The 26,348-nt window shown below is 33.4% G+C and overlaps 1 protein-coding gene across 1 annotated transcript; it reads right to left on the bottom strand.

Moving 5' to 3' along the window:
* Nucleotides 1-1,666: 1,666 nt before the first annotated feature.
* LOC138702806 (general odorant-binding protein 56a-like) lies at nucleotides 1,667-25,479 on the bottom strand. Its single transcript, XM_069830102.1, has 7 exons — nucleotides 25,420-25,479; nucleotides 18,721-18,796; nucleotides 12,631-12,683; nucleotides 11,246-11,281; nucleotides 7,392-7,497; nucleotides 7,181-7,273; nucleotides 1,667-1,758 (listed from the first exon to the last, which is right to left on the bottom strand). The coding sequence occupies exons 1-6, from the start codon at nucleotides 25,477-25,479 to the stop codon at nucleotides 7,191-7,193; spliced, it is 414 nt and encodes a 137-aa protein (XP_069686203.1). The 3' UTR covers nucleotides 1,667-1,758; nucleotides 7,181-7,190.
* Nucleotides 25,480-26,348: the final 869 nt, after the last annotated feature.

Below are 26,348 nucleotides of genomic sequence, written 5' to 3'. Positions count from 1 at the left end.
TACAAATGTTAGTAAAAATAAAATGATGTCCCGGTAGTAGAGACTACAAGACAACTTTTGTCTTCGGATTTTTTTTCGATACGCCGACTGAGAGGGAACATGAATGTACTCACAACCACAGCAGACAGTTTAGTTCGCAGAAACGCCGCGCCGGGTCGTCACTCGCCTTGAACGGGTAATAGTTGGCCCACATAAGTTGGCGCAACTGATCATTGTAATTTGAAAATTGCGGACTAAGAACTGGATACTTGAATCTGCCATGCCTAAGGGTAGATGGATGAAATAATAATAATAATAATAATAATAATAATAATAATAATAATAATAATAAGATTATATCTTTTGATCTTTCGCATGTCTATTTCTTACAATTTGTGTCGATTTGGTGTCCTCCGTTATTTTTGTATTTTGGCCTGTAACTTGAAAATATTTTCTGAAATACTGAAATTTTGGGATCTGTACAAGTTGTCTAGGTAGACTGGTAGGTTAATGAGAAAGTACTATAGCCTGAGGATGCTTAAATAAGCTACTCTTCAACTTTAAATCCCCTATAGGAAAGGGTTGCCGCTTCATCTCGTATTGTCATAAGTAGACAGTGGATGCGGGATGACTTAAGGAAAAGTGAAGTTGTTTCGTATCGGAGTATATGGCACGTGCCGCGTCGTTCGTCTTTTGTGTACCTGGCGAGTACAGCAGCGTACAAAACGAAGGAACCTCGGTCCACATTGCAACGCAATGTGTGCAGTTGTGTTATCCTGCTCAAGCATTTAGTAAGAGTTGAATAGTGTAGTGCTGATCCATTCATAATGTCGAAGTCAAAACGTTAAATTCGCTTAGAGATACGAAATGCAATTAAGAAGTATGAGAGTGACATTTTATGTATTAACGAAGACAATATCGTGTGTAATGTATGTAAAATTGAAATAAAAACAGAACAACTCAGGCTATAGAGAAACATTTCAACAGTACATCGCACAGGAAATGCGTTGAAATGAAATCTGAGGAACCACCACCACCATCATCATCATCATCATCATCATCATCATCATCATCATCATCATCATCATCATCATCATCATCATCATTTAGTTGTGCGGGTCTAACGACACGTACAACATGATGCTCAGTACAAATATTCCTCTAAAGAAATTGAGTGATTCCATTTTAGAGGTTTTCTTCAGAAATTCTCTCGATACAAAAACTGTTTAAGCGATAGACGAAGACGATTCAGCTTCGACAACTTACGAGAATATATCGTCGTTTACTGCAACGCTGGTAATTGCATCAATGATGACGGGGACTGAACTTGCAAGGTATGTACTACAGTACGTTAATTTTCTTTTCCTTCTGACTGTACGGGGATACAGTAGCATGTTGACGTCGTCTGTTTACGTTTAAAACCTGTTGAGCCAATGGTCTGAATGAAAAAAAAAATGTAACATATAGTAAATGTGCACCTACATTCAACGATAAGTCATCCCGCATCCACTGTCTAGTCATAAGGATAATAAATTATCTCATACGACAGAGAAACAATAATTATGACCTGAATTATGACACTTCTGTTTAACATAATACAAAAACACGATCACATACACACTCTCATAGAGTACACAGATATAATGTTTTTTTCTTTTATTTTTGGGGATATATTTTTCAGTAATACTGGATATTAACAGATTGACAGAAAATTATATTTAGCTACTTGCACTTGTTTCAATTTGGAGTGAATTAATAATTCAAAGAAGTTCTCTCCACCTGAAATGAAATAAAATATCAATGTGATACAGGGTGGAAATGAAAGAATTCTGCAGATTTTCGAGCGAATAGCTTATGTCAGTGGTTCCCAAAGTGCGCTCCGTGGATCTCTGGGGTTCCGTGATTGGTAATAGATATTTTGAAATAAATAACGTATAATAGAGAATACAATATCCCAACTTATATTGCCTTTATTGATTATAATAAAGCTTTTGACATTGTTAATCGTAAAAAATTATGGGAAGTATTGAGATCTAAAGGAGTACCAGAACATCTAATAAGGGTAATACAAGGCTTATATAGTAACACTAAAATTAGAATTAAAGTAAAGAATGGAATAAGCAAAGAAAGCAAAGAAATAACACGAGATGTTCGACAAGGGTCTTCTTTATCACCTGTTTTATTTAATTTATACATTGACGACGGAATCGACGCTCTAGAAAACGCTGGAAAGACCAATTTTAATACTGCTATGAAGACGAAACAGGTCAATGGGCCTAAATCATATTGTTGATGATGATGATGATGATGATGATGATGATGATGATGATGATGATGAACGTATAATACTACTGTTTTTCTCGACGCGATTGTACAGTACTGTACGCGACTGTACTTGTCAAAGTTAGTATATCGACAAGGGTAGATGACTAGATCTCACCCTTGCGTGATCTGGCCTTCGAGCTGTTTTAAAAAAAACACGGCTTTCTTTTTCATTTACGGTAGACAATTTTATTGAAAATTTTTGTCTGCTTGGGGAGGGTGGCGAGTTATTAGTTAGTTTTTGTCTGCTTTTTGTGTGTAAATGTTTGCACTTTTTTCTCTCGAGACCAACAGTGTAAGAATAAGTTTTTGTAAATGTGCTCGGAGACTTCAGTGGATGATCAGCGTTTTTCGTATTCATAAACCAGTGTTAGCGGTAGGATATGATTTGAATTCTGTACTAGTAACCAGTGGATAGCCGGGGCTAGCTTAGCACGCTCGGAGCGCGTGCTGCGAAATGTCTATGACTAGCACCCATAATGTCTTAATTGTAAAATAAATTTGAATGACAATGTAATTTAGTCAGCAATAAATTTTGACACGTATTTTTAAAGAGAAACGAATTTCGTCCATTGTTGTGCACGCGTTGTGCTTCTGCTATGGTGAAGTCAGTAGTGATGGGTCCAACCGGCTCTTAGGCGCGAGCTAGCTCGTTGCCTCGCGCTCCCAAGAGAGAGTCGTTCAAAAGAGTCAGTTCGTTCACGAGCTGGTTGATAGCTCCTTCGTTCGCGAGCTGGCTGCCAGCTCGTTCGTTCACGAGAGGCTATACTTGTTTTTTTGAAAGATGGGACATGGCAGTTAAGCGGCTGAGCTTGGAACTACAGTGCTATGTTGCCAATATGGACTACCAGCTGCCAGCTGATGGAAGCTAGCAATTGTCGTTAAGATGGCTGACGTTAAAACATTCATTGACAATTGACGCGAAGGTAAGAAAACAATACAAAAATCGACAGAGAATCAAAGACGAAACGTACCAATGCTAACATTGTGTGCACAATAAATGTTTCCAAGAGAGCTATTAAGCACTCGCCATGTGGGATCTGTAAGTTTGGCAACTCAACCGTTGTTACCATAGCAACAAGCCTACCACGCTATGTGATATTCAGTTTTTTTCTGATCGCAACGCTCCTCTCATGTCCCATCTTTCAAAAAAACAAGTATAGACAGCTCGCGAACGACATCGTTCAAAGAGCTGGTTGCGTAACATATCGAAACTGTCAATAATAGTGTAATCTATGACATTAGGAATCAAAAGGATAACAGGGACAATCGTATTATGTTAAACAAAATAGATGAAAAAACAAAGCCTGCAACATAAACGTTATACAATGTTATACGTATATTTTTCTACACACACATCAGCTGATAGAAAGCCGCGTAATATTAGTTCCACATCCGTCCGCTACTGGCGTATGGCGCGGACTCACCTTCTCTGTCTTTCTCAAAGTAACTACAGATGTCACGTGATCATGCATTGAATGCCATTGGTTATTCGAGAGCGGGAGTCGTGAGACGAGCAGTGAGCTGGTTGAGAGTCGCGAGCTGAAGAAGTTGGAAGTGCCTCGCGAACGACCAGCTCTCAACGAGCGAGCTAGCTCGTTACTAGCTCGAAGGAGAGAGTCATTCAAAAGGGTCAGTTTGTTCGCGAACGACCCATCACTAGAAGTCAGTTTTTATTCATTCAGTACGAACAAGCTTAATGTGAGGTATTCGTGTTGAACTGTGTGTTAATAACCACGTGTCTTTGATTCCGAATATAATAATATTAATTTAATATTACGAAGTTTTTTAATTTTCATATTATACAGTGTCGTCTCAATGGATCGGTGGCTAATAAAATACAATAAAATTACAGTTCTACAAATTGAGAAACCAGTCGATCACCTTGTGATGTATAACATCCCAGTGCTGCTAATTTAAAAACGGGCGAATCAAATAAAAAACGAAAATATGATGAACCATATTTGGCTCTTGGATTTACGTATACAGGGTGATTCACGAGGAAAGGTAAAAAATTTAGGATGTGAATTCTGAAGTCATTCTGAGTGAAAAAAGTTCATATGAATATAGGTCCGTTTTTGAACGGTTACGGAGATATGGCTCTTTGATTTCACAAAAACTTCTGAGATTCCATTGTACTAACTCGCATTTAGAGACAGATAACGGAGAAATTTAAAGTTTATATTCACATATGCATACATACCTAATGCTCTAGACGTCGGGGTCGATGTTTTCGCACATTTTTAAAGGTACCTCCTTCTGCTTCAAATCACTGTTGCGCTCGGGCGTGAATCGCGCTCATCGCTCGGGAGAGTTGCACGTGGCTGTCTTTATGCCGCATCCAAAATAGGTCAATTAGCGGCTCTCTCGTTTCCCCGTTCCTTTGCTATACCAAGTCTTTCATCCAACCCCGTAGACAGTAAATACTCTTCGATATGGTACCCTTCTGTTCGGAAAGCGTTGTTCATATTCAGCGACGGCACGCAAGGAACTTCCATCGCATAAACCATAAACATACACAATATCGGCGTATTTTGCAGTCAAAAATTTATAAGGCATCTTGAAAAACACAACTTTACACTTCCGATAACTGTACCTGTATAACTACTATACTGTAGGTAGCTGACTGAACTGCTGTGAACTGATAAGTGATAGCGTATTTGTTGTGACATTTGTAATGCCCCACCACCCGGTTTGTTTCTCTTCTCTTATCTACATTGCTCACAATGCAGATTCCAATGTTACGTCATTCATCGATGACCTTGTTTCACGTCAGCAGCATATGGTAACGTCTGATTCACATTGGGGCGAGACGTTTTACCAAAAAAAGTGCATCTAGCTCCGCCATCGTTCGAAAACGGACCTATGTTCATATGAACTTTTTCACTCAAAATTACCTAAGATATCGTATCCTAAATTTTTTACCTTTCCTCGTGAATCACCCTGTATGGGCAATGAAATTGCTCCGGACGGCCTATGTGTGCTATGTAATAACGTGTTAAGTAACTATTCTTTATTGGCGGCAAAGCTGCATAGATGTTTTGGAAAGAAACCACCTCGAATGTAAGCACAAGAACATACATTTTTTTTTTCCACGTAAACTTGAAGGATTAATAAAATAGTGTCAGAATATGTTAGTGAAAAGTGCGAAAACCGACAATGAAAATGCTACAGAGGCGTCATACGAGGTGAGTTCTGAGACGAGGAAGCAATAGTTATACAGGAAACAGTTGTATTTATTGGTTTGAATTAAGTTACTTACTGTATTTAGTAAACTGTCCTTCTAAATTTTATGTTATATTATTGACTAAAACCACACCGTACACGAGCCATAAATAAATAAATAAATAAATAAATAAATAAATAAATAAATAAATAAATAAATAAATAAATAAATAGGTAAGTAGGTAAGTAGGTAAGTAGGTAAGTAGGTAAGTAGGTAAGTAGGTAAATAGGTAAATAGGTAAATAGGTAAATAGGTAAATAAATAAATAAATAAATAAATAAATAAATAAATAAATAAATAAATAAATAAATAAATAAATAAATAAATAAATAAATAAATAAATAAATGAGTGAGTGAATAAATAAATTGATTAATTAATAGATTAATAAATAGATAAATAAATAAATAAATACATAAATAAATAAGTAAATAAATAAATAAATAAGTAAATAAATAAATCAATAAATAAATAAATAAATAAATAAATAAATAAATAAATAAATAAATAAATAAATAAATAAATAAATAAATAAATAAATAAATAAATAAATAAATAAATAAATAAATAAGTGAGTAAGTAAATAAATAGATTAATTAATAGATTAATAAATAGATTATTTAATAGATAAATAAATAAATAATTAAGTAAATAAATAAATAAATGAGTGAATGAGTAAATAAATAAATAGATTAATTAATATATTAATAAATAGATTAATAAATAAATAAATATATAAATAAAAAAATAAATAAATAAATACATAAGTACTATTTTTCACATTATAAATTTAATAAATTATTATCAATAGGCTGTTGTAGGCCTACAGCAAATACTGTATATAAATATATTATTATTATCTAAGCCTATGGCAATCTAACGATTAAATTAGTTTAATTTAATTTGAGAATCCGTGAATCTTTTTTTGAGTGGAAAGGAATCCGCGATGATAAAAGTTTAGGAACCACTGGCTTATATTATATGTAACAAAAAATTGTTATGATATCGGTGGAAAGTCCATAGTTTTATGAGATTTTTTTCCCCAAATGTTAACGCCTTCGTATTCAGTAACTGTTGCGAGTAGGATCGTGATTTTTGTCCCTATCGAGACAAAATATAACAAAGAATCATTTAGATCATTTACTCCTCTGGCGTATTTCAATAGCGTGGACAGTTTTCGTGTAAATTTAATTTAAAAACGACTAATTTGAAGCCACTGGTCGATGCGAACAGCTTGCAACATTGTAGCCAGAAAGGGAGATGGGTGGTAGTTTACTATGGCAGACAGACCTGAGTTCGTTGAACTCTTACATCTGTATTAAGAGAAGAAAGAGGATTGTGTTAGCGGCGATGTTGCCGGACTGCTGAAACTTCCAAATCATTTTTCTAATTAACCGTGAATTTAATCACAAAAGGTCATATTAGGCTTTCTATTCATTTAAGTGTAGCCTATCGTCTCTTTCAATCTGCAGGATTATTTCATTTCCACCCTGTATTTATTTTACAAATGTTACATGTTCACGTAAGAAAGATATTGATTTTTAGAAATATTTCACGTAATGAAGGGAACTGAGTACTGATTGTAATAGAGAACACTAAAATAATCTTACATAAGTAACTTATCTAATACCTAATATCTCGAACAAAAAACTTACTTGACACAAATCAATTTTTCTTCTTCTTCGTCAAGGATCTTATGCACATCCAGAGATTAGAGCCAGTTTCACAGCGATCATTTCCATCCCCCACTATAAAAGTAATACTTGATAACTTTTTAAAGTCTTTTAATTAGTTTTTCTGATACAAAAAATAAAGTATGTTTTTACTTGTAAGTTCATGTTTTTTAAAAGTGCCACATAAACTTACCACGTGAACGGCATTTGTCCCACAACTCCTGCCCAGTTTCTATGGCTAGTTTCGCATTGCCTGCCCATGACAAGCAGTTTTCTTCAGTGAATTTGCCATCTTTTATCTGGAATAAAAAAGACTCTTTTCTGAAACTAAAACATAAAACATTTTTATTTAGAACTCAAACGTTACTCGTGGAATACTCGTGAAAATTTTAATTTTTGAACATAACTATCCATATTGTAAAAACCTATTATTTCACTGAATATATGTACGTATATATGCATAATTTCATTTTTTTTTTTACAAATACAATGAATCATTTTAGAAATAAATATTGTATCAGTATTAAACTAATATTTCCAAGAGATATTTTTCAGGTTCTTATAAGTTTATTAAAAATTCAAATATCTAACTATTTTATGCTCCAAAATACGAATAATTAATTCAGTTATCACTGAATTGACTCCCTTAAGGGTACTCCGAGGGGAAATTTCAATTTTTAAACTAATCAAACTAAAAATGTCAAATTTTGCATAGTTATTATGCTGCATATAAATAGTGTGCATATCAAATTTGATAAAATTTGAAAATTTGGTTTAAAAATATGTGAGTTATTAACATTTTTGTAAAATAAAAGCACTATTTCTCCTACAAATTTTAAAATTTTCACCTGAAATTCCATTTTTGTAACTTTTAAACTCTTCCAAATAAAACTTACTATCCACATTTTTTATTAGTTTCATCTAAAAATAATTAAAAAAATTGTATCGTCAATCTTAAAAACAGTAAAAAAATTAGCAACTGTTGCAAAAACAAATTCATTTTTAATAACTGTCACTTAAAGAAAATACTGATAGTAAGATTTGTTACACACATATTCAAAAACTCTCACAAAAATAATGCATGTAGCACAAAATTTGTAGGAGAAATAGCATTTTTAGTAAAGCAAAATGTGCAAAAATTAAAAACCGAGAAAAATTGGTTTTAAATTTTAAATACCTACTCAGAGCGCGTAGCCTTTTAAAAATGGCAGCCGTAACATACAATTGGAGGGGCATAACTCAATGAAAATTGATCCAGAGCTTCCTTAGACCATAAAAATTTTTTAGTGCTAAAAAAAGTGATTTTTTGACGAAAAATGATAACATTTCATCTCGGTGTATCCTTAATTTGGACAATCAATTGCAATGGAAATTTCTTTCAAAATATCTCAGACAGATTGAAAAAATTATTTTAAGAAAAATTGTATCTCTTCTTCAAAATATTTACATCAACATGAAAATACTCAAATGTCATATGAGTCCTATAGTTCCAAAACGTGTTTTATCCACTTTTTATGTTTTTTTTCACAAATCACTTTTTGCACATTTGTTATGTTAAAATAAGAATTTTTTCACCCTTTAAAATAAATGTTTTATAGTATATAGGTCAGGAATAGAAGCTCATTAGGTCGTTCGGTAAGATTTTTTATTTAGATGTTAAAACTAGAGAAAGCAAGTTTTGGAACTATACCTAGGAGAAGGCAAGTTTTGGAAATAACATAGTTCGATAAGGCATGATTTGGAAAAAACACAAAAATCTTCAATGTAAATTAAATTTTGTATTACAAGACTTCAAATCAAAAGTTATATATTGTAAATGAAGTAAGCAGAAAGAATGGTTAAGCAATCAAAAGGGCCTATCTTTCTCAGAATGGACCAATGCTTTAAAAATGTCAAGCAATATTTCGGCGGTTCGCGCAATACCGGGCAGAACTCTAAGCACAACCCGCTGCCGTCATCCAGACTGTAGTGAGCTTGAAACACTTGGACACGTGCTTGGACAATGCCCTAAAGGCGAGCTGCTGATCAATGCTAGACATCATCGTGTACGACATGCTTTGGCGACATCGTTAAAAACTTTAAATTGGGAGATTCATGAGGAAGTACATTGTGTATCATCAGATGGTTCTTTCAGACGGGCAGACAGTATTGCTATTAACGGACGCTTAAAACGGCATCTTGTTCTTGACCATACTATCCGTTTCGAAAGGAACGTCGACCTGGTTGGCAAGTTGGTATAGAGCTGGCCTTCTATGCCCAAGGTTGCGGGTTCGATCCCGGGCCAGGTCGATGGCATTTAAGTGTGCTTAAATGCGACAGGCTCATGTCAGTAGATTTACTGGCATGTAAAAGAACTCCTGCGGGACAAAATTCCGGCACATCCGGCGACGCTGATATAACCTCTGCAGTTGCGAGCGTCGTTAAATAAAACATAACTTTTCGAAAGGAACCTAAATCAGGCTACCAAAGTTGATATTGAGAAGAAGTCTATACATGAACCTTGTCTGCCTTATCTTTCTCAAAAGTACAACGTCCCTCTTAAACAATGGTCTGTCATTGGTTTGCTGTTTGGCAGTAGAGGTTCTATTACAAAACTCACATGGAATTTTCTTAAGGAACTTCACATCCTTTTTAATTATGTAATGTCTATTCTTATAAATATTATCAAGGATTCTCTTCAAATATTACATCATCATCTCCATTTCGATTAATCCACTTATGTTTGCCTTCAACAACTAACTTTCTTTTTTCTTTAATGTTTCAAATCACATTATATTGTACATGTTTATTTATTCAGGACGCTTGTGGTCACTCAAATTCTTTGAGCTGATGTCTTTAATGAAAAATAAAAAGGTCAGTGATTAGTAGAAAAACTGACAGTTTACTAAACAATTCAAAACACTCTCATAATGAAAACGTTTTCAAATGTTCTTAACTACAATGAACTGATTCAGAGGCTGGTTCACTGCAACAGTCAACATCTGATTCAACATTCTAGGCTTCATCAGCACAATTTGCATTCAGAATGTTCATGTAGAAAGATAATCCGACCTGATTTTTCCATCCATCGCCGAAATGTTTTGTTAGATGGTTGTTAACATAATTTAATTTTGGTGTTTTAATGATGTTCCTTTTGCGAAAAACTTGTGGCTCAATATCAAAAATGTTATGGCTCATTTTGATAACACTTCTTTGGAGTATGGAGTAGGCAAGTTATGGAACATACTTTTGGAGGATAAGACACATTTTGAAACATCAACCATAGTTGAATTGAGTGAGAAAGAACTTTTTTGACATCATTTTGTGATAGTATATTGTGTATTGAATGCAGTAGTGCACTTATCTGAATTTTCGATTTTTCGGGATGAGACACAAATTTTGGAACTATTTAGGTCTCATATCTCAGCCAAAGCAATGTGTCCAATATGTGCTGAATGTAAAGAGAGAATCGTAATGACGGCAAGAGGCCGTACTCATTTTAGACTTTCTATTACGGGAGCACTAGAAATTTCCTTGTTTAGATTAGGGAGATAAATATGACAACGCCAGTCAACTGCCTGAATTTTCAGCAGAATAATTTGGATTCGTCTTCTGAAAAATGCTATGAAATTTTTCATAAGTATAATGATTAAGTACGAGTACAATTTCTCTGATGCATATAGCATACAACGGAAATCATTCATACTAACGTCCACACCTGTGGAGTAACGGTTCGAACGTCTAGCCGCGAAACCAGGTGGCCCGGGTTCGATTCCCGGTCGGGGCAAGTTACCTGGTTGAGATTTTTTCCGGGGTTTTCCTTCAACCCAATATGAGCAAATCCTGGGTAACTTTCGGTGTTGGACCTCGGACTCATTTCACCGGCATTATCACCTTCATCTCATTCAGACGCTAAATAACCTAAGCTGTTGATAAAGCGTCGTAAAATAACCTACTTCATACTAACAATAATATGTGTAATTTGTAATGCGATTTTTTTACTTCACTTATTTTTTGTTACTCATAATTTTTATTGTAATGAAATGATCATATGCAATGTTTACGTACCAAACCCATTCCTTCAAGATAACATCCCATGAAGCACTGAAAAGAAATGAAAACATATACCATGTCAAGTTAATAACATATTTTATAAATATTTAAGTTTAAAAATTTCAGACGGTAGACATTAAAATAAATGGGTTAATTTAGATAAAGTGTTGATTGGACTTTTTATTGTTGGCGGTGAAAAACAAATGGCAAAATTTCGGAATCTGGTTTTATCTTCGGCTTTAACTAAAGTTAATTCATTCCTATAATTTTTTTTCCTTGACCCACTTTGTGTCAAATAATTATCTTTGTTTGTGTTAAGTATGTGTTTAGATAACTCCCTGAACACGAGTTTTTACTCTTTCAGGGAAGAATTAAGGCTGTATTTTTGTATATGTTATTTTACTAACAATAAACAATAATAAACAATATGAATCAGAAATGAACACTCGTTGAGCATTAGTATAATTAGGCCTATTTATTATTTATTCACCTTTCCTTTGGTACAGTGGTGTACTCAGAATTTTGTCAAGGGAGGCGTCATTATTAAAATGGTTTACAATTTACATTATCTCTAATTTAAATTTTGTGTATTATTATTATTATTATTATTATTATTATTATTATTATTACAGTATTATTATTGTGTTATGTTATATTTATTAACATTATACTATGTTTAATATAACATATTCATGAATATGGTTATAAAATCTATGAAACGTAATTGTTTCACAGTCATCCAATTTTTAACAAATTTTAACAAATTTTGTATAATAAAAAATACTTGTGTCATTATTACATTTACACAATAATTATATATATATATATTTTTTTGTCAACAGTTGTTTGTATATGATAGGTAAGACACTTTACATAAAGGAAAATCCTTGGAAACAAACAAATATATTGAAATATGTGTGTTTTTTTAAGTTCAAGGGGGGAGGGTTCAAACCCGGTACCCCCCCTTGCGTACGCCCATACTTTGTAGCAGACAGTATGTTATCACCAACAAACACGTGCGTTTAGTACCCACACATCGCATCGTATATCTTGTTAAGTAGGGTTCCCCTCTACGCGAAATGTTGGCTAAGACCAAGATAAGCTTCCACTGAAGTTTAGCCGTGTTCACGTTTCACAGATAATCCGCTCACACCGTAGTTCTATTATCCGGGATTTTAGGATTTGTAACGAATTTTTACCTAGCATTTCATGTGACGATGATATATTCCTGAGATATGTTACAAGATATGAGAAGACAAAAGGATACAGAATGTATTAAGTTGTAATGTAGGTGTTTACGAACACATTTCTCTGGAATTATAATTTAAGTGAATTATCATACAAAGAGATAATTATATTCCTAATGTAAGTTGCAAAGTACCCTATTTTAGAAAACTTACTTTTGCTTGTGTGGTGAGTGGTGGAGTATCCATTTTGAGAAACATGAGTTCATCTGTGAAAATGCATAATAAAATAATTATTGTCACTCATGCATTTATATTTGCTGTTGTATTAATTATGCACAGATTTAAATTATTTTATCATTTTATACAGAGTTATTACAACAATAGACACTTTAAATGTTGTATAAAACAAACACTATCTATGATGTAGATTTAAATTTTGCTCTGTTAGATTGAACTGTAGAAATTTCGATAAGAGACACTGTTGGTACTCCTGCGTTGATTTTGCGCTGGCGTAAATATAAAGGCCTATTCACAATTAAAATTAAACGTAAATGTAAAATATATAAAATTGAATGTGGGTATGTATATATGTATGTTTGTATGTTTTCTATATAAATCTATACGCTTTGAACGATATGTGTCAAAGTTTGCACATTTAATCTTCATTACCAGGAGAAAAACATACGCCACATTAAAATTGTGTAAATAGACGTTAAATTAATTAAAAAATAAAAAAGTAAAAATAAGTACGATCAAACATTCCTGTATAATATTAAAATGCAATCTTCTGTAGTCAAATTGTTCTTTATTATTGTCTGTTGTATTCAACATCGACTTTCACGAGGCCATGGAAATTATAATACGAAATTAAATAACATTGGTGACGCACATAATGAAAGCTAAAACTAGATCATTCATGCAATAAGTATCTTTATGCAGTGCAGGACCGTATTATGAATTTCTCGATGCAGTTTAGATAGTGAGCAGACTGTATTTTATCCAACTGAATTCTTTGAAACCACACGGATTGCTACCGTATTAGTAATATAAGTTACAAGAGCGGTATGTTGACATTTTCATATTCGAGGAAAAGATTGAAAAAGCGAAACGTAGTTGAGCTCTTTTAATTTCCGAGAACATGAAAACAAACATACCGCTCGTGTATCGTACATTATTTTGTGCGAAGATCGTTTATTACATACCTGAAAGACGAATTTCTAATTAGTTGCAATGAAATCTCCATGTTGGTTTCTGTTTAATGACGGCAACTTCGGAAAACCAAAATATCTTTCTTCAACATTGTTGCTATAAAATGTTTTCTGTGTTTACTATACTCCAGCACTCTTTTTTTTTCCCAGTCTATAAATGCGAACTTAAAACAAACGGTAAGGTTATGTAATGATTTATTTTTCATTTTAATATTTTAACAATATTATTTACTGTATATAACATATTGCAAGTAATAACATCGGCATCTGGAATCTTGTTGATTTTTTCACGGCTTCCTTAATGTTACTTGTATCAGGAATGCAATAAGTTTCGTGGAGTAGTAGACTTTACTTAATTTTTGCAAATATTTAGGTGAAATTGCAGTGGTAAGTTTCCAATTTATAATTATTACTATGTTAAACGTCTCTAAAAATAATATGTTAAAAGCCTAAAGCAGTAAAATGAATGTCGCGCTTAAGCGGTAAGAAGAGGGAAGTTGTTATGTGTGTTACGTTGGGAATACTGAATGTGGTATTTCACACTTACCGCGTATTGGTTCTGTGCGGAAAACAAGCAAATACGCAAGATCTCGCACAAAATTTAATACTTAATATTGAATTAATATTCCTTTGGAATTTGTATTATATTACTTTCACGCGTTAAATACTAGGTACAGTACCTTGTTGACTAGTTTCAGCCTGTTATGGGCTATCGTCAGAACTAGTTGGTGTTCGTCTTCGCGCATTTTGTTTGCATTTCCTATGGGGGTGTGTTTGTGTAATGTAATGTGGAGTCAAAAAATGTGCGTGCTCTGAAATTGAGTTGTGTGTTGAGAATTTTATGTGGATGTGTTTTTGTGTGTCTGTACATTTGGTATTGTTCTAGTGTGTTTAGTTTCTGGCTTTTCGGTTGAATATGTAGAATTTCCATGTCTGTGTTTATGTCGCTGTAGGTGTGGTTGGTATTTGTAATGTGTTCTGCGTATGTGGAAGTGTTTTGTAATTTTGTTATGGCTGTGATGTGTTCTTTGTAATGTGATGTATAGAACATATCGTCATAAGTTAAATTAGTTAGGAATGTGGCAATTTATGGAGCAGAATTGTGGATATTAAATTCGAAAGTTAAATATGAACTAGAATCTTTAGAGATGACTTCCTCAGAAAGTCTGCGCGATGTTCAAAATTAAACAGAATAAGAAATGAGGAAGTTAGGAAAAAGGTGGACTGTCAAAATTCTATAATTAAATATGTCCATAGTAAATAATTAATTGACATGGCAACTTTTCTAGGATGAAGAACAAATTACCGAAGAAGATATCGAAATGGATACCTACTGGAAAGGAGAAAAGGGGAAGACCATGGGTCAAAGGGATGAAGGAAATAAAGTAGTAAAGAAAAAACAAAAATGTTTAGAAGAAAGAGGCTAGGAAAATAGAGAAGAGTGGGGAAGGAAAACTTGAACATACTAATAGGAAGGTGCTTGAATATTGTAAACACGTTTATAATAATTTTAGTAAAAAATAAATTAGTCTTTATTTTAATGAAAAACAGATAATAGCGATCGTTCGAAATCGGCCCTAACAATTTTAATTTACGAGTACAATTTTTATTCTTTTCACATAATATAAAGTAGAACTGAAATTATGCAGTCAGTATGTGCAAAAAATTGTAGTACCTGCGAAATTAATTTCGTATTGCTTATAAAACAATATCACGAATCTTAATATTCTTTAAACAGAAATGTTGGTACAGTACTTAAAATACAGTGTGTATTCTAATTGAGGAAATAGAGCAAAATGGACGTATTTCCGCTAAACCTAAATAATGACTCTAGAAATGTACCTTCAATTCATAAAATTCAAACATAAAAATCGAAATAATTTTGAATTGTATTCTCATAGTTATGAAACAAAAGGTATGCATTCTTTAAGATTGTTTGAACCAAAATGCAACACTGCTACAGTATTTAATAATAGTAGTAATTTAGGCCCAAGAATATATAACAAATTTATATTTAAATATCCTAATCTTGTCAATTCTAATAGTTCTACTATTAAATTTAAAAAGTTAAGTATGGATTTATAAAAATTGAAAAATTGTAAATTTAAATTTATATATTCTAATTGTATAGTAGATATAAGACAATTTGTATTTTTTATTTATTTATCTAAACGATAACAGCTCCCTGTATTAACAGGCTGCCACAAAGACAGAGCATATTGTGCAATAGGCAGTTGGAAGTATAAATAATATGCATATGTTTAAGTTGAAGGGAGTCTTACAACAACGACAAGAAATGACTGAATAAATAAGTAGCTACTAATTAATTAGTTGAAGATAATTGTTGACCGTAGAGATGGTTGCGGAGTATAAATATTGATCCTCTCAGAGCTGCAAGAACGATGTCATCAATTGCCTTCCTCTGTAGGCCGAAACGTTGCCAGGTCTGGAAGAAGAAACCGGGAACAGTTCCGCGCGCTCCAACCATAAGGCCTATTACTTCAATTTGTTGTAGACCGTATTTCTCCATGAAATATGGAACGGTACGTACATAGATGTCGTTTTTTCCCTATTTACATCTTCAGGTTGGCTCTTAATTTAATTTCTTAATTTCAATTCAGGAATCCGTCTCTGAGCACGAGTTCTACTCTTTCTGTATATATTATATTTTATATTACAATTATTAGCAAAATAAATAAATAAATAAATAAATAAATAAATAAATAAATAAATAAATAAATAAATAAATAAATAAATAAATAAATAAATAAATAAATAAATAAATAAATAAATAAATAAATAAATAAATAAATAAATAAATAAGCAAGTAAGTAAATAAATAAGCAAGTAAGTAAGCAAGTAAGTAAATAAATAAGCAAGTAAGTAAGCAAGTAAGTAAATAAATAAGCAAGTAAGTAAGCAAGTAAGTAAATAAATAAGTAAGTAAGCACGTAAGTAAGTAAATAAATAAGTAAGTAAATAAATAAGTAAATAAGTAAGTAAATAAATAAGTAAATAAATAAGTAAATAAGTAAGTAAATAAATAAGTAAGTAAATAAATAAGTAAATAAATAAGTAAGTAAATAAATAAGTAAATAAGTAAGTAAATAAGTAAGTAAATAAAAAAGTAAGTAAATAAAAAAGTAAGTAAATAAAAAAGTAAGTAAATAAGTAAGTAAATAAATAAGTAAGTAAATAAATAAGTAAATAAGTAAGTAAATAAGTAAATAAGTAAGTAAATAAGTAAATAAGTAAGTAAATAAGTAAGTAAATACATAAATAAATAAATAAATAAATAAGTGAATGAATAAAAAATGAATGAATAAATAAATAATTAATTAATTAACTAATTAAATGAGTGAGTGAATGAATAAATAAATGAATAAATAAATAAATAAATAAATAAATAGATAAATGAACAAACAGACGGACAGACAGACAGACAGACAAAGTGAAAATTTTGTTCTTCAAAATAACACAATCTCCCTCTCCCGTTTCATATTTCTTTGAGTTTTGAATAGTGATTCCTTAAAAAGTAAAGTGATATTAGAAGCGAATACAATTACCTAATTATGAAGACCTATACCGTTGGAATTAAAAAAAAAAATAATTGCATATACTTAAATAGTTATAGGGACTCGCAGTAGCGTCTCGGTTAATGTGTAACACTGCAAGCCGGAAGGTCGCTGGTTCGATTATTGATGGAGTCATGGATTTTTCCATTGATATAATCCTTTCAGCCGCACTATCGCCCTCGGGTATACTCAGCCTCTAACAAAAATGAGCACCAGAGGCATTTCCTTGGGGATAAAGGCGACGGACATGTGAGAATAACATCCCTACTGCCATTAAATGCCGATTATCTGTAAAGGTGGGAGCCCTAACCTCTCGCCACTGTGGGGCAATTTGGCGTGTCATAGGATTTATTTAACATATACTTTGAACAGTTGCAATTTATAAATTAAGCAATTAAATATCTCACTTTTTATTATAAAAATATCTTATTGTCAACAATCCAAGAAAAGAAAATTCACAATCTAATTTTAGTTCATAGTAAATGTGTTAATTTTTGTATGTATTTTAAGGGTTAGGTACAGTTTATAGCAGTAAAATTTTCGGAAATATTCAACATTTTTTTTCCTCCATTACTGTATTTTGTACAATAATGAAAACTGGCATGTGTAAAACACTGTCCTCCTGCTATATGAAAAAATATTTTTACGATTTCAAAAAAAAAAAAAAAAAAAAAAATATATATATATATTTTTTTTTAAATTCAAAATGTTGGCAGTTCACTGTGCAGTGATGAAGCGTTTCCCTCATAACTCATAAACTTGTTAACTTTTTCATGTTATTTCTCTTTTATTTTATTGATGAAACTCATGTTTAAAATATCATGCTCTTTCAACTACGAGTACATTCCTTAATAAATAATATTTCTTTTATTTTCTGCTAAAAGAAAATACTGGTATTTGATCATTTTTAAATGAATTTATTTTTTATCAGACAACTATCAAAGATAGAGAAGTGATTTTGCATTATATTGTAGATATGACATGCATAAATAAACACAAAAGAATTCATTACGGAATGTTGAGTAGTTTTTGAGCTATGTGGGAAAAGCTTCATAACTACACAGTGAATTGAATTTTGAAAAAAAATGTAAATAGTTTTTTTTTAAATCGTAACAATATTTTTTTCATATAGCAGTAGGACAGTGTTTTACACATACTAATTTTCATTATTGCACAAGATACAAAAAAAAAAAGTTGAATATTTCAAAACTTTTACTGCTGTAAGCTGTACTTAACCCCATAAGTGATATTTCAAGGTGCCATGAATAGTGATTCCATTTGCAATCATGATGAATGGACATACTTTTTATGAAGCAGAATCAGAAAGTATGTATCATGTTAATTACATTAATATTTATTTAAATTTTGCTTTGAAGGATCACGAGAAAACTACTTCAAGAATATTTAATTTTTAACGATTCTTCTAATGTAAGAAAGTAAGAAAGCAAATTGTATGTTCGTAATTTAATAAGAAGTTAATATTTCTCAAATTGTATATTGAAGAGGAATATATATTTTACCTCCTGATATTATTCCATTTTCTGCAGCACAGCGTTCGAAAATCTTTTTCATTTTCTGGACAATAGGACCTGGCTCCTGTTGCAATAAAACAAATATTATGATTATATTATTATTGTTGACGTTTTTACTGTTAATACTCTTTTTATCAGCTTTGCTATTTCTGGTCTCGTAGCTACCAGTGTCGTGCATTAAGGCTGGTTCACAATAAACCGGGAACGAGAACCAGAATGAAAACGAGAAGCAGAGGACGTGAATATGAAAACTTTTGATTCACAGTAAACCGAGAACGTAGACGACTATGCATATCGATATGCATATCAATGACGATATGTAAAGTCGATATTACGCATTCTGATGTTATTTGTGTATAATGGACCCAATGGCGTTCTCTCATGAGTACAAGGCAGCCAATATAAACACAGGTTAACAAACTTCGAAATTTCAACTGAAACATTTCATTAGGTACGGTACTATAAATATACCCCTGCATCTTTATTATCAGAACCTATTTTAAATCTACCATAACGTAAAATAATTGGAGAAGAAACATTTGTAATAGAACAAAAAATGAACACAACAGTAGTTATTGAATTGAAGCATGAATATGTAGTGTGTAATACAACCAATACAGTAATAAAATATGATTCGCTTCCGATCGGTGTTCAAAGATACAGCTATTGAAAGCCACGTATTCTCCTCCATTTTCTCATCTTTATACGAGGCGCGCCGTTTATCGTAAACGTAAGGATTTTCCTCAACACTCAATATTAGAATCTCATCAAATAAAACTTGCTCCATGATGCACAGCACAGAACAAAATAATGCATAGGTTATGTCACGGTCTTCTTGCTACAAAATATACGACGACAAAATAGCTTTTAGATTGCAATAGAATGAATCTAGTGGGCTGTGATCGGAAACGTGAACGCCAAAGTTGAAACTTCGCCAACTCTCCGTTCCCGATCCCGGGCTCCGGCAAGCTTTTCGTTAATTGTGAATGCTCACATTTAAATGTGCACATTTTAACAATTTTACCGTTTTCGTTTTCGTTCCGATTCTCCTTTCCGGTTTATTGTGAACCAGCCTTTACAGGTATCAGTTCAATTTGTCGAGTATGGCGATGTTCGGTATTCACCGATGTTCGCTCTGCAGAAGAAGATCTGTCGTGTTTATTCTACTTTGTTATAAAATATTCGCTGTCCTTCACACCCACCCCTTCGTGTTTTAACCGCTTAAAGATTCTAGTACATATCTTGCGATTAGATTTTCATATGAAATAAGACTAAGTTTGTAAAGTCTTGGTTGCCGCTCTCATGTTCGAACATTGCAGGACACTAGTAGCTACTACAGAGTTGTTATCGGTTTGGTTTACCGATACAGGGACGCTCGGGTCCTCGGCAAGGACTGCGGTTCCTGCCGCCAGAATTAGTGTCGTTACAGCGCTATTAAACTACAACAACAAGCTTACCTTATAATAGGGTAAGGTTGCCTATGTCGCACCACTTTAGCATTTATAATTTTTATTAAACAATACAGTTTTTATTTTCTGCATTCCTTTACAGAGGTACTTTCCCAGAACATTTACTTTTCATGTAAAAAAGAATCCTTGAATTTGATTTAATATTTTTTAATTGGAATAACATTTTCGAAACACTTATCAGTGGTGCCATTTAGACAACTACAGGGACGTCATTTTATTTTTACTAACATTTTTAATATTAACCTGGCTATACTGTTGGATAAATGCCGTTTGTTTTCCCCTTCCACGACTGGAGTTCGATGATACTGGCGTAATATACAAACAAATCACTTTACTAGGTATAGGAGGGAAGAAAAGTAGTTCATCCATTTACGTAAACTAGGAAATATCGCGCTTTTGAGTTTGATCATTTTCATTAGGTTTTTGTTTAATCAAAATACAGTACAGTATTAATAATGAGTGTTTTTACTCACCAACTGTGCTGTCCATGTGGACGTATTCATTATGCAGTGTATATTATATTGTCTACAGCACATTAGCGTACAATATAGAGAATGAAGTTAAATTTTAAAATACTGTAATCATAATATGGATATTTAAACACATTTATGAAAATGGTGGCCGTTCATTTCGATACAGACTTCAGTTCTAATGTGCATATTATCGCATTATAGAGTATCGTACCTAATCCCAATTACTAGTTTTGTCCTTCGTACTAGTAACTCATGTTGAAATAATTCTGTACCTACTCTATAAAAGAGTACCTTATATACTGTAAATTCAATCTTCACTTCTGTCCGATCCGAAAAGATAAAATTACTCAGACATACTATCTACTGTCCGTCCAAATGGTTATGTCGTGGGGTTGTAGAAAGGGAGGAAATCACGTGAAAGTTAGTTACTTAACGAGGCCCTTTTATTTAAATTATTTTAAACAGTTGTATAATATTACGTAGACGTCCAATTCCTAACAGAAATTAATGTTCTCAGAATAGAGCTAAGACAGCCCAGCCACTAGCTGGCGAATAAAAGCAGGTGGGGGAAACCGGGATATGACGTAGGCAAATGGACGACAGTACCTGTGCGACAATGATGCAATATTGAAAGCTCTTTCGTCACTGGAAAACGCGAATATATTTTTGGAACGTATTGTTTACTATGACCGTAAGGCTACTATGACTGTATATGCGGTCTTGGATCTGTGTGGAGGACGGTTGAACTTCAATAGTAGAAGGGGTGGGAGTTAAGTACATTAAAAAACTCAGGTACAATAAAAATTGAGGTAAAAATAAAATGATGTCCCTGTAGTTTCCTAAATAGCACCTGCGGTTTCTTAAATCGGACCTCTTTATCTGCAGGGAACAGGATGAAGGAAAGCTTTTAATATTCAACATATTGAACAGTATTTAATATGAATAATGTAATAAATGCAAATTACAAGTTTATTGAAATTAATGAGAAAGTAACGCATCTTCACAGAAATTGAAAAAAAAATAGAGCATAAATTACGTAACATTTAAACTTCTTGAATGCGTTTTTTATTGTTACACATTTGCCATGTGCTTCGCCAGGCAGTTCAAACTGTAAACTGCGTCACCTTTTCTCCACGATTATCTCGAAGCCACCTAAGAACTGCTGATATAGCTGTCTGAAATGGTTTGAACATAGAAACATCTAAAGGCTTGGCCTATGAGTATTATGACGAGGAAGCTGAAACAGGAGCACACCATTTTCCCGAGATAATCTAACTTCTAAATTTTTGGAATAGGTCGTACTAACGCTCTTTTCACCACTGATACATACGCACCCACCTGATACATTTCTCGTTCACCTAAAATTTTTGGGGACTTCTTTTATACGACTAGAATTGCTACAGTTGTTCATATCGCACCGGTGCCAATTAGGCACCTACAAAGTGGTGCGAATTAAGAAACTACGTCATAAGTTATTATTTCCTTCATTCTAGCCTATAATCACCACATGTTCGAAAATCGTATAAAGTTAAATGTTCTTTAATATTTCTTTAAACCAATAACATCTTAAGATTATGGATTCCTTTGCATACAAATCCGTTATTTAGTTACAAAATGTTAGCTAAATGTGCATCTACCTGAGCGATTATATTAGATACATTATCACCACGCTGCTGGAATTCGTTACCTGCTAGCATCAGGGACTGTCGAAATAAAATTCAATTCAAACGCAAACTTACTAGGCACTTGGTCAGTAATTGAGACTCGTTCAGACTTGGTTTCTTGTAAATAGTTCTCTTAATCTATCACAAAATATTTCAATATCCGGTAATTTCATCACTGTAGAATTTTGTTATTGTAGGTTTAATTTGTAATTTAGTAAATACAAAAATATTCTTTGTTCTTAACTTCTATGATAAAATGTCTAGCTTTCATTAATCAGGTATTCTTGTCGTACTTTAATTTTTATTGTAATTGTAATTGTAAATTTAATATTAATTGTAATCTTATTGTTCATGTTATAGTTGTAATCCCCTGGTAGAGGGGCAGAGAAGGCCTGACGGCCTTATCTCTACCAGGTTAAATAAATAAATACTAATACTAATACAAAGAAGTGGCAGAAATTAAGTGACATGGTGGAAGTTCATATGGTAGATTGTGACAATACCACTAGATGCTACACTACTTCAGTAATTGGCTTTAAAATAGCAGTGGTGCCATTTAGGAAGCGGTGCGATTTATGCTACTCTACCCTAGATGCTGAAAATGTCTTGCCTCTTGTCCCACAGAAATAGAATTTCGCGTAAAACATGTTCTTGTTCACTATCTCCAGCTCTTCCATTGAATTTTTTTCGCAGATGAAGCTGACTAAACCAAAATCGAGATCCAGACTCACAGACGAGAATTTGAAGGATCAGCTCACAATTTCAAGGACTGATATTATTCCCGATTTCACACTATTACACATGTGGGATGACGATGAGTAATTCTATAAATTTTACGTATTTGTTTTCTAGTAGTCTATTTCCTAATAGCACAACATTTTTAAATCTGTAATTTAAAATGTGTATATCACATGATGTATAATATCTTGCATCCCACCGAACATAGAGGAATGAATATGAGGGTTATTTAATTTACACTGATGCAATATGCACCCTTTGACACGGAAAATGGTCGCACTCTTGTAGCGTGAATTTGTCTATGTCGTGTTAACGCGACGTTCACACGAGGAAATATTAAGCATCGAAGTCCGAAGATGAAATCAAATCATTAAGAGCGACGTATCTGTATGTCACAAAACGACATTTTCCCTATGAAGCCTTTATGGCTTAGCAGTAGATTTCTTTCTTCTCGTTACAAAGACCGGACTTCGAATCTCTTTATGTAAAACGCACGCGTGTGAACACAGCGCACACGATGATTCCCGAGTTATTCCGAGGTGGAACTTAGTCTCTAAAGAGCGACCAATTTCCGTGTTAAAGGGTGTACAACTGTACACTCTTCGACACAAGAAATTACCGATCTCCTATAACTAAATTTATCTAATGACGAAGTGCATCAACCTCGGTTAAAAACGCAGTAATCATAGATTACGAAATGACGGTTAAACAGTAGCCCGTGGTTAAAATGTAATTTCTGTGCACCATTTATAACCACCGATTACTTAAACATGGTTAGCTGACCCTCATTTAAGCAGCGTAAAGTCTATGATGGTACACTGTTTCTACAAAATGAGTAAAAGAAAGCAGAGATAATAGTCAACATCTAAAAACAACTGCACTTAGGCCTACTCCGTTATACATCGAAATGAACGTGTTCTGTATTTTCGCGTTGCATTTGTTTGCCTTTGGGCACTGTTATATTTGCGAGTTGCATTTCTTTGTGTTTCAGTGGTTAGGTTAAAATCGTACAAAATGGAAAATTATTGAATGCAAAAGTGATTAGGCCTATATCCCAATGTGAAGTTGAACTATTACATGAAATGCTCAATAAGTTTTTGTAGCTTTATTCTCTTCAGCTCTAATCAACAATAACAACAACCCAGGTTGCCAGGCGACGATAGAAAACAAAAGATGCGAAAACAAATGAATGAGGTGTATAAACGTATAAACATTTGAATGCTCTTTCGTATTTAAGTATAAACATACAGGGTGTTCCGCAACTATTCGTTCAAAATAATACAGGCGGTAGAGAACATCAAAACAAATATATTTTGTAATGGTACATATGGTCCCTGAAGGCAATTTCTGACCCTAGGGACGATTTACACAGAAGGTAGTTTAGCATGCTAATTACATCAGTGGCATTCACAGGAACTGCTCGAATGCGCGACCATTAGCCTGTATGCACCCAGTACATCGTCGGACCATTAATTGTCGTGTCCGCTCGAAGATACCTGGCATGTCCGCAATGGCATCAGCAGCGACAGTAATTCTAGCGACGAGGTCTTCTTCTGTTTCCACAACGGTTTCATACACCAGCTGCTTCATATGCCCCCAGAGGAAGAAATCCAGACACGTGAAGTCAGGTGACCTGGGTGGCCAGGCCACGGGGCCACCTCGGCCGATCCATCGATTCCCAAAGGTGGCTCTCAGATGATTCCTCACAGCAATGCTGAAATGCATGTCAGCCATTTCAGCATGAGTAAACCGCTCCATGTGCACTGCTGTTGTCACAAGCCGTTAATGATTGCGACTGAATCGGTATGTTTACAAGGAAGTCACCGTTGTTGTCACTAGGCGGTACTGCTTTCGAATGAATCGGTATGTTTCCAAGCAGACCTCAGAGCCAACCAACTGTACACACAGCAGTTTTGAATATCAGTACACATTCCCAGTCAGCACCACCGTCACAACAGCTTACGTCAGCACCACTAACATAATGTTCCATAACATTACAAGTTGACTTCAGAGACCATATATTCCTTATCGAAATATATTTGTTTTCATGTTCTCTACCTTCTGTATTAATTTGAACGAATAGTTTCGGAACACCCTGTATAGAAGTGTCATTTGTAATTTCAAAGTGGGGCGGCTGGAGGGTGGGGGTGAAATCTAAAATGCAAGTATGCCTGGGTTCAGACTTCCCCTTCAGTATCTAAATTGACATGTTTTTTGCTTAAATTGAATTCAATTTAAATAATTAGTTATTTAGACTGGGAAGTTTTGAAATGAAATGCCTGTATAATTTATTTCCTACCGCCACAAAGTCCTTTAGAATAAATTTTATGATATTGAACTTACCTCTGAAACATCAGTAGACTTAACTATAGCCAGAATTGTGAAAATCAAAACTTGCTTCATGTTGCATATTGACGTTCAGATTCTGGTCATCCATATATTATACAATGTTGAAGAAGGAAAAAGTTCATATCACATGTCGATGTATGCCGGTACTAAATAGGAACTTATTACATTAATTTGCAAGCGTTTTATGCTTTCATTGTGATATATTCACTTCAATAAAGCTTTTTAAAGCGATAGAATTTAGCATTTAATGTGGGATAATTGAAGGAAATTACACACTTTTCCATCTAAATCACATTTCATGCACCGGTACTTCTAAAACAGCTATTAAAAATCCATTTAATGGAAATGTGCGTCAAATATTGTGTAATGTTCGCCAGGTGTATGTCGGTACTTGATGACTTGCAATCACTCTGATGTTTTTTCATATAAAGCTGATAATCATTATCGTTAGCAGTGGCGTAGCATGAAAGTTTGAGCAGGGGAAGCTAACTCATGTTGTCTTTCATGTACATATGAGAAAACGTATTACAAAAATATAGTCTTAAAATAAATAGTAGTCAATGTCAAGTCGGCAGTCCGAAGATTGGTTGGAACCTCGTAAGTAACACCAATAAGGCATGACCTCAAATGGTACGTAGTAAAATATGATTTCATGGTTTACACATATCTCTAACAAATAGACACGGTCATTTGTTTTTTAAATCGCACTTTTGTTCGTAAGTCAGTCTTGATAATAGAATTGTCCTAATGATTCAAGTAAATTGGTGTTAGGAACTGTTATTTCACTCATTATTTATTATATCTGCCGCAATGCATACTAACACTTCAACTGAACACAACTCACGAAAGGGATAACTCGGAAACTTTCAATGTAAAAGCTAGCTTCTTGAGAGCCTTGCGACCAGGGTAGTTTAGTTAGAAAG

This window comes from Periplaneta americana, chromosome 7 (assembly GCF_040183065.1).
Source record: "Periplaneta americana isolate PAMFEO1 chromosome 7, P.americana_PAMFEO1_priV1, whole genome shotgun sequence".
NCBI lineage: Eukaryota > Metazoa > Arthropoda > Insecta > Blattodea > Blattidae > Periplaneta > Periplaneta americana.
The sequence above is the reverse complement of the archived record's forward strand: the minus strand, read 5'-3'. Positions and strand labels throughout refer to the sequence as shown.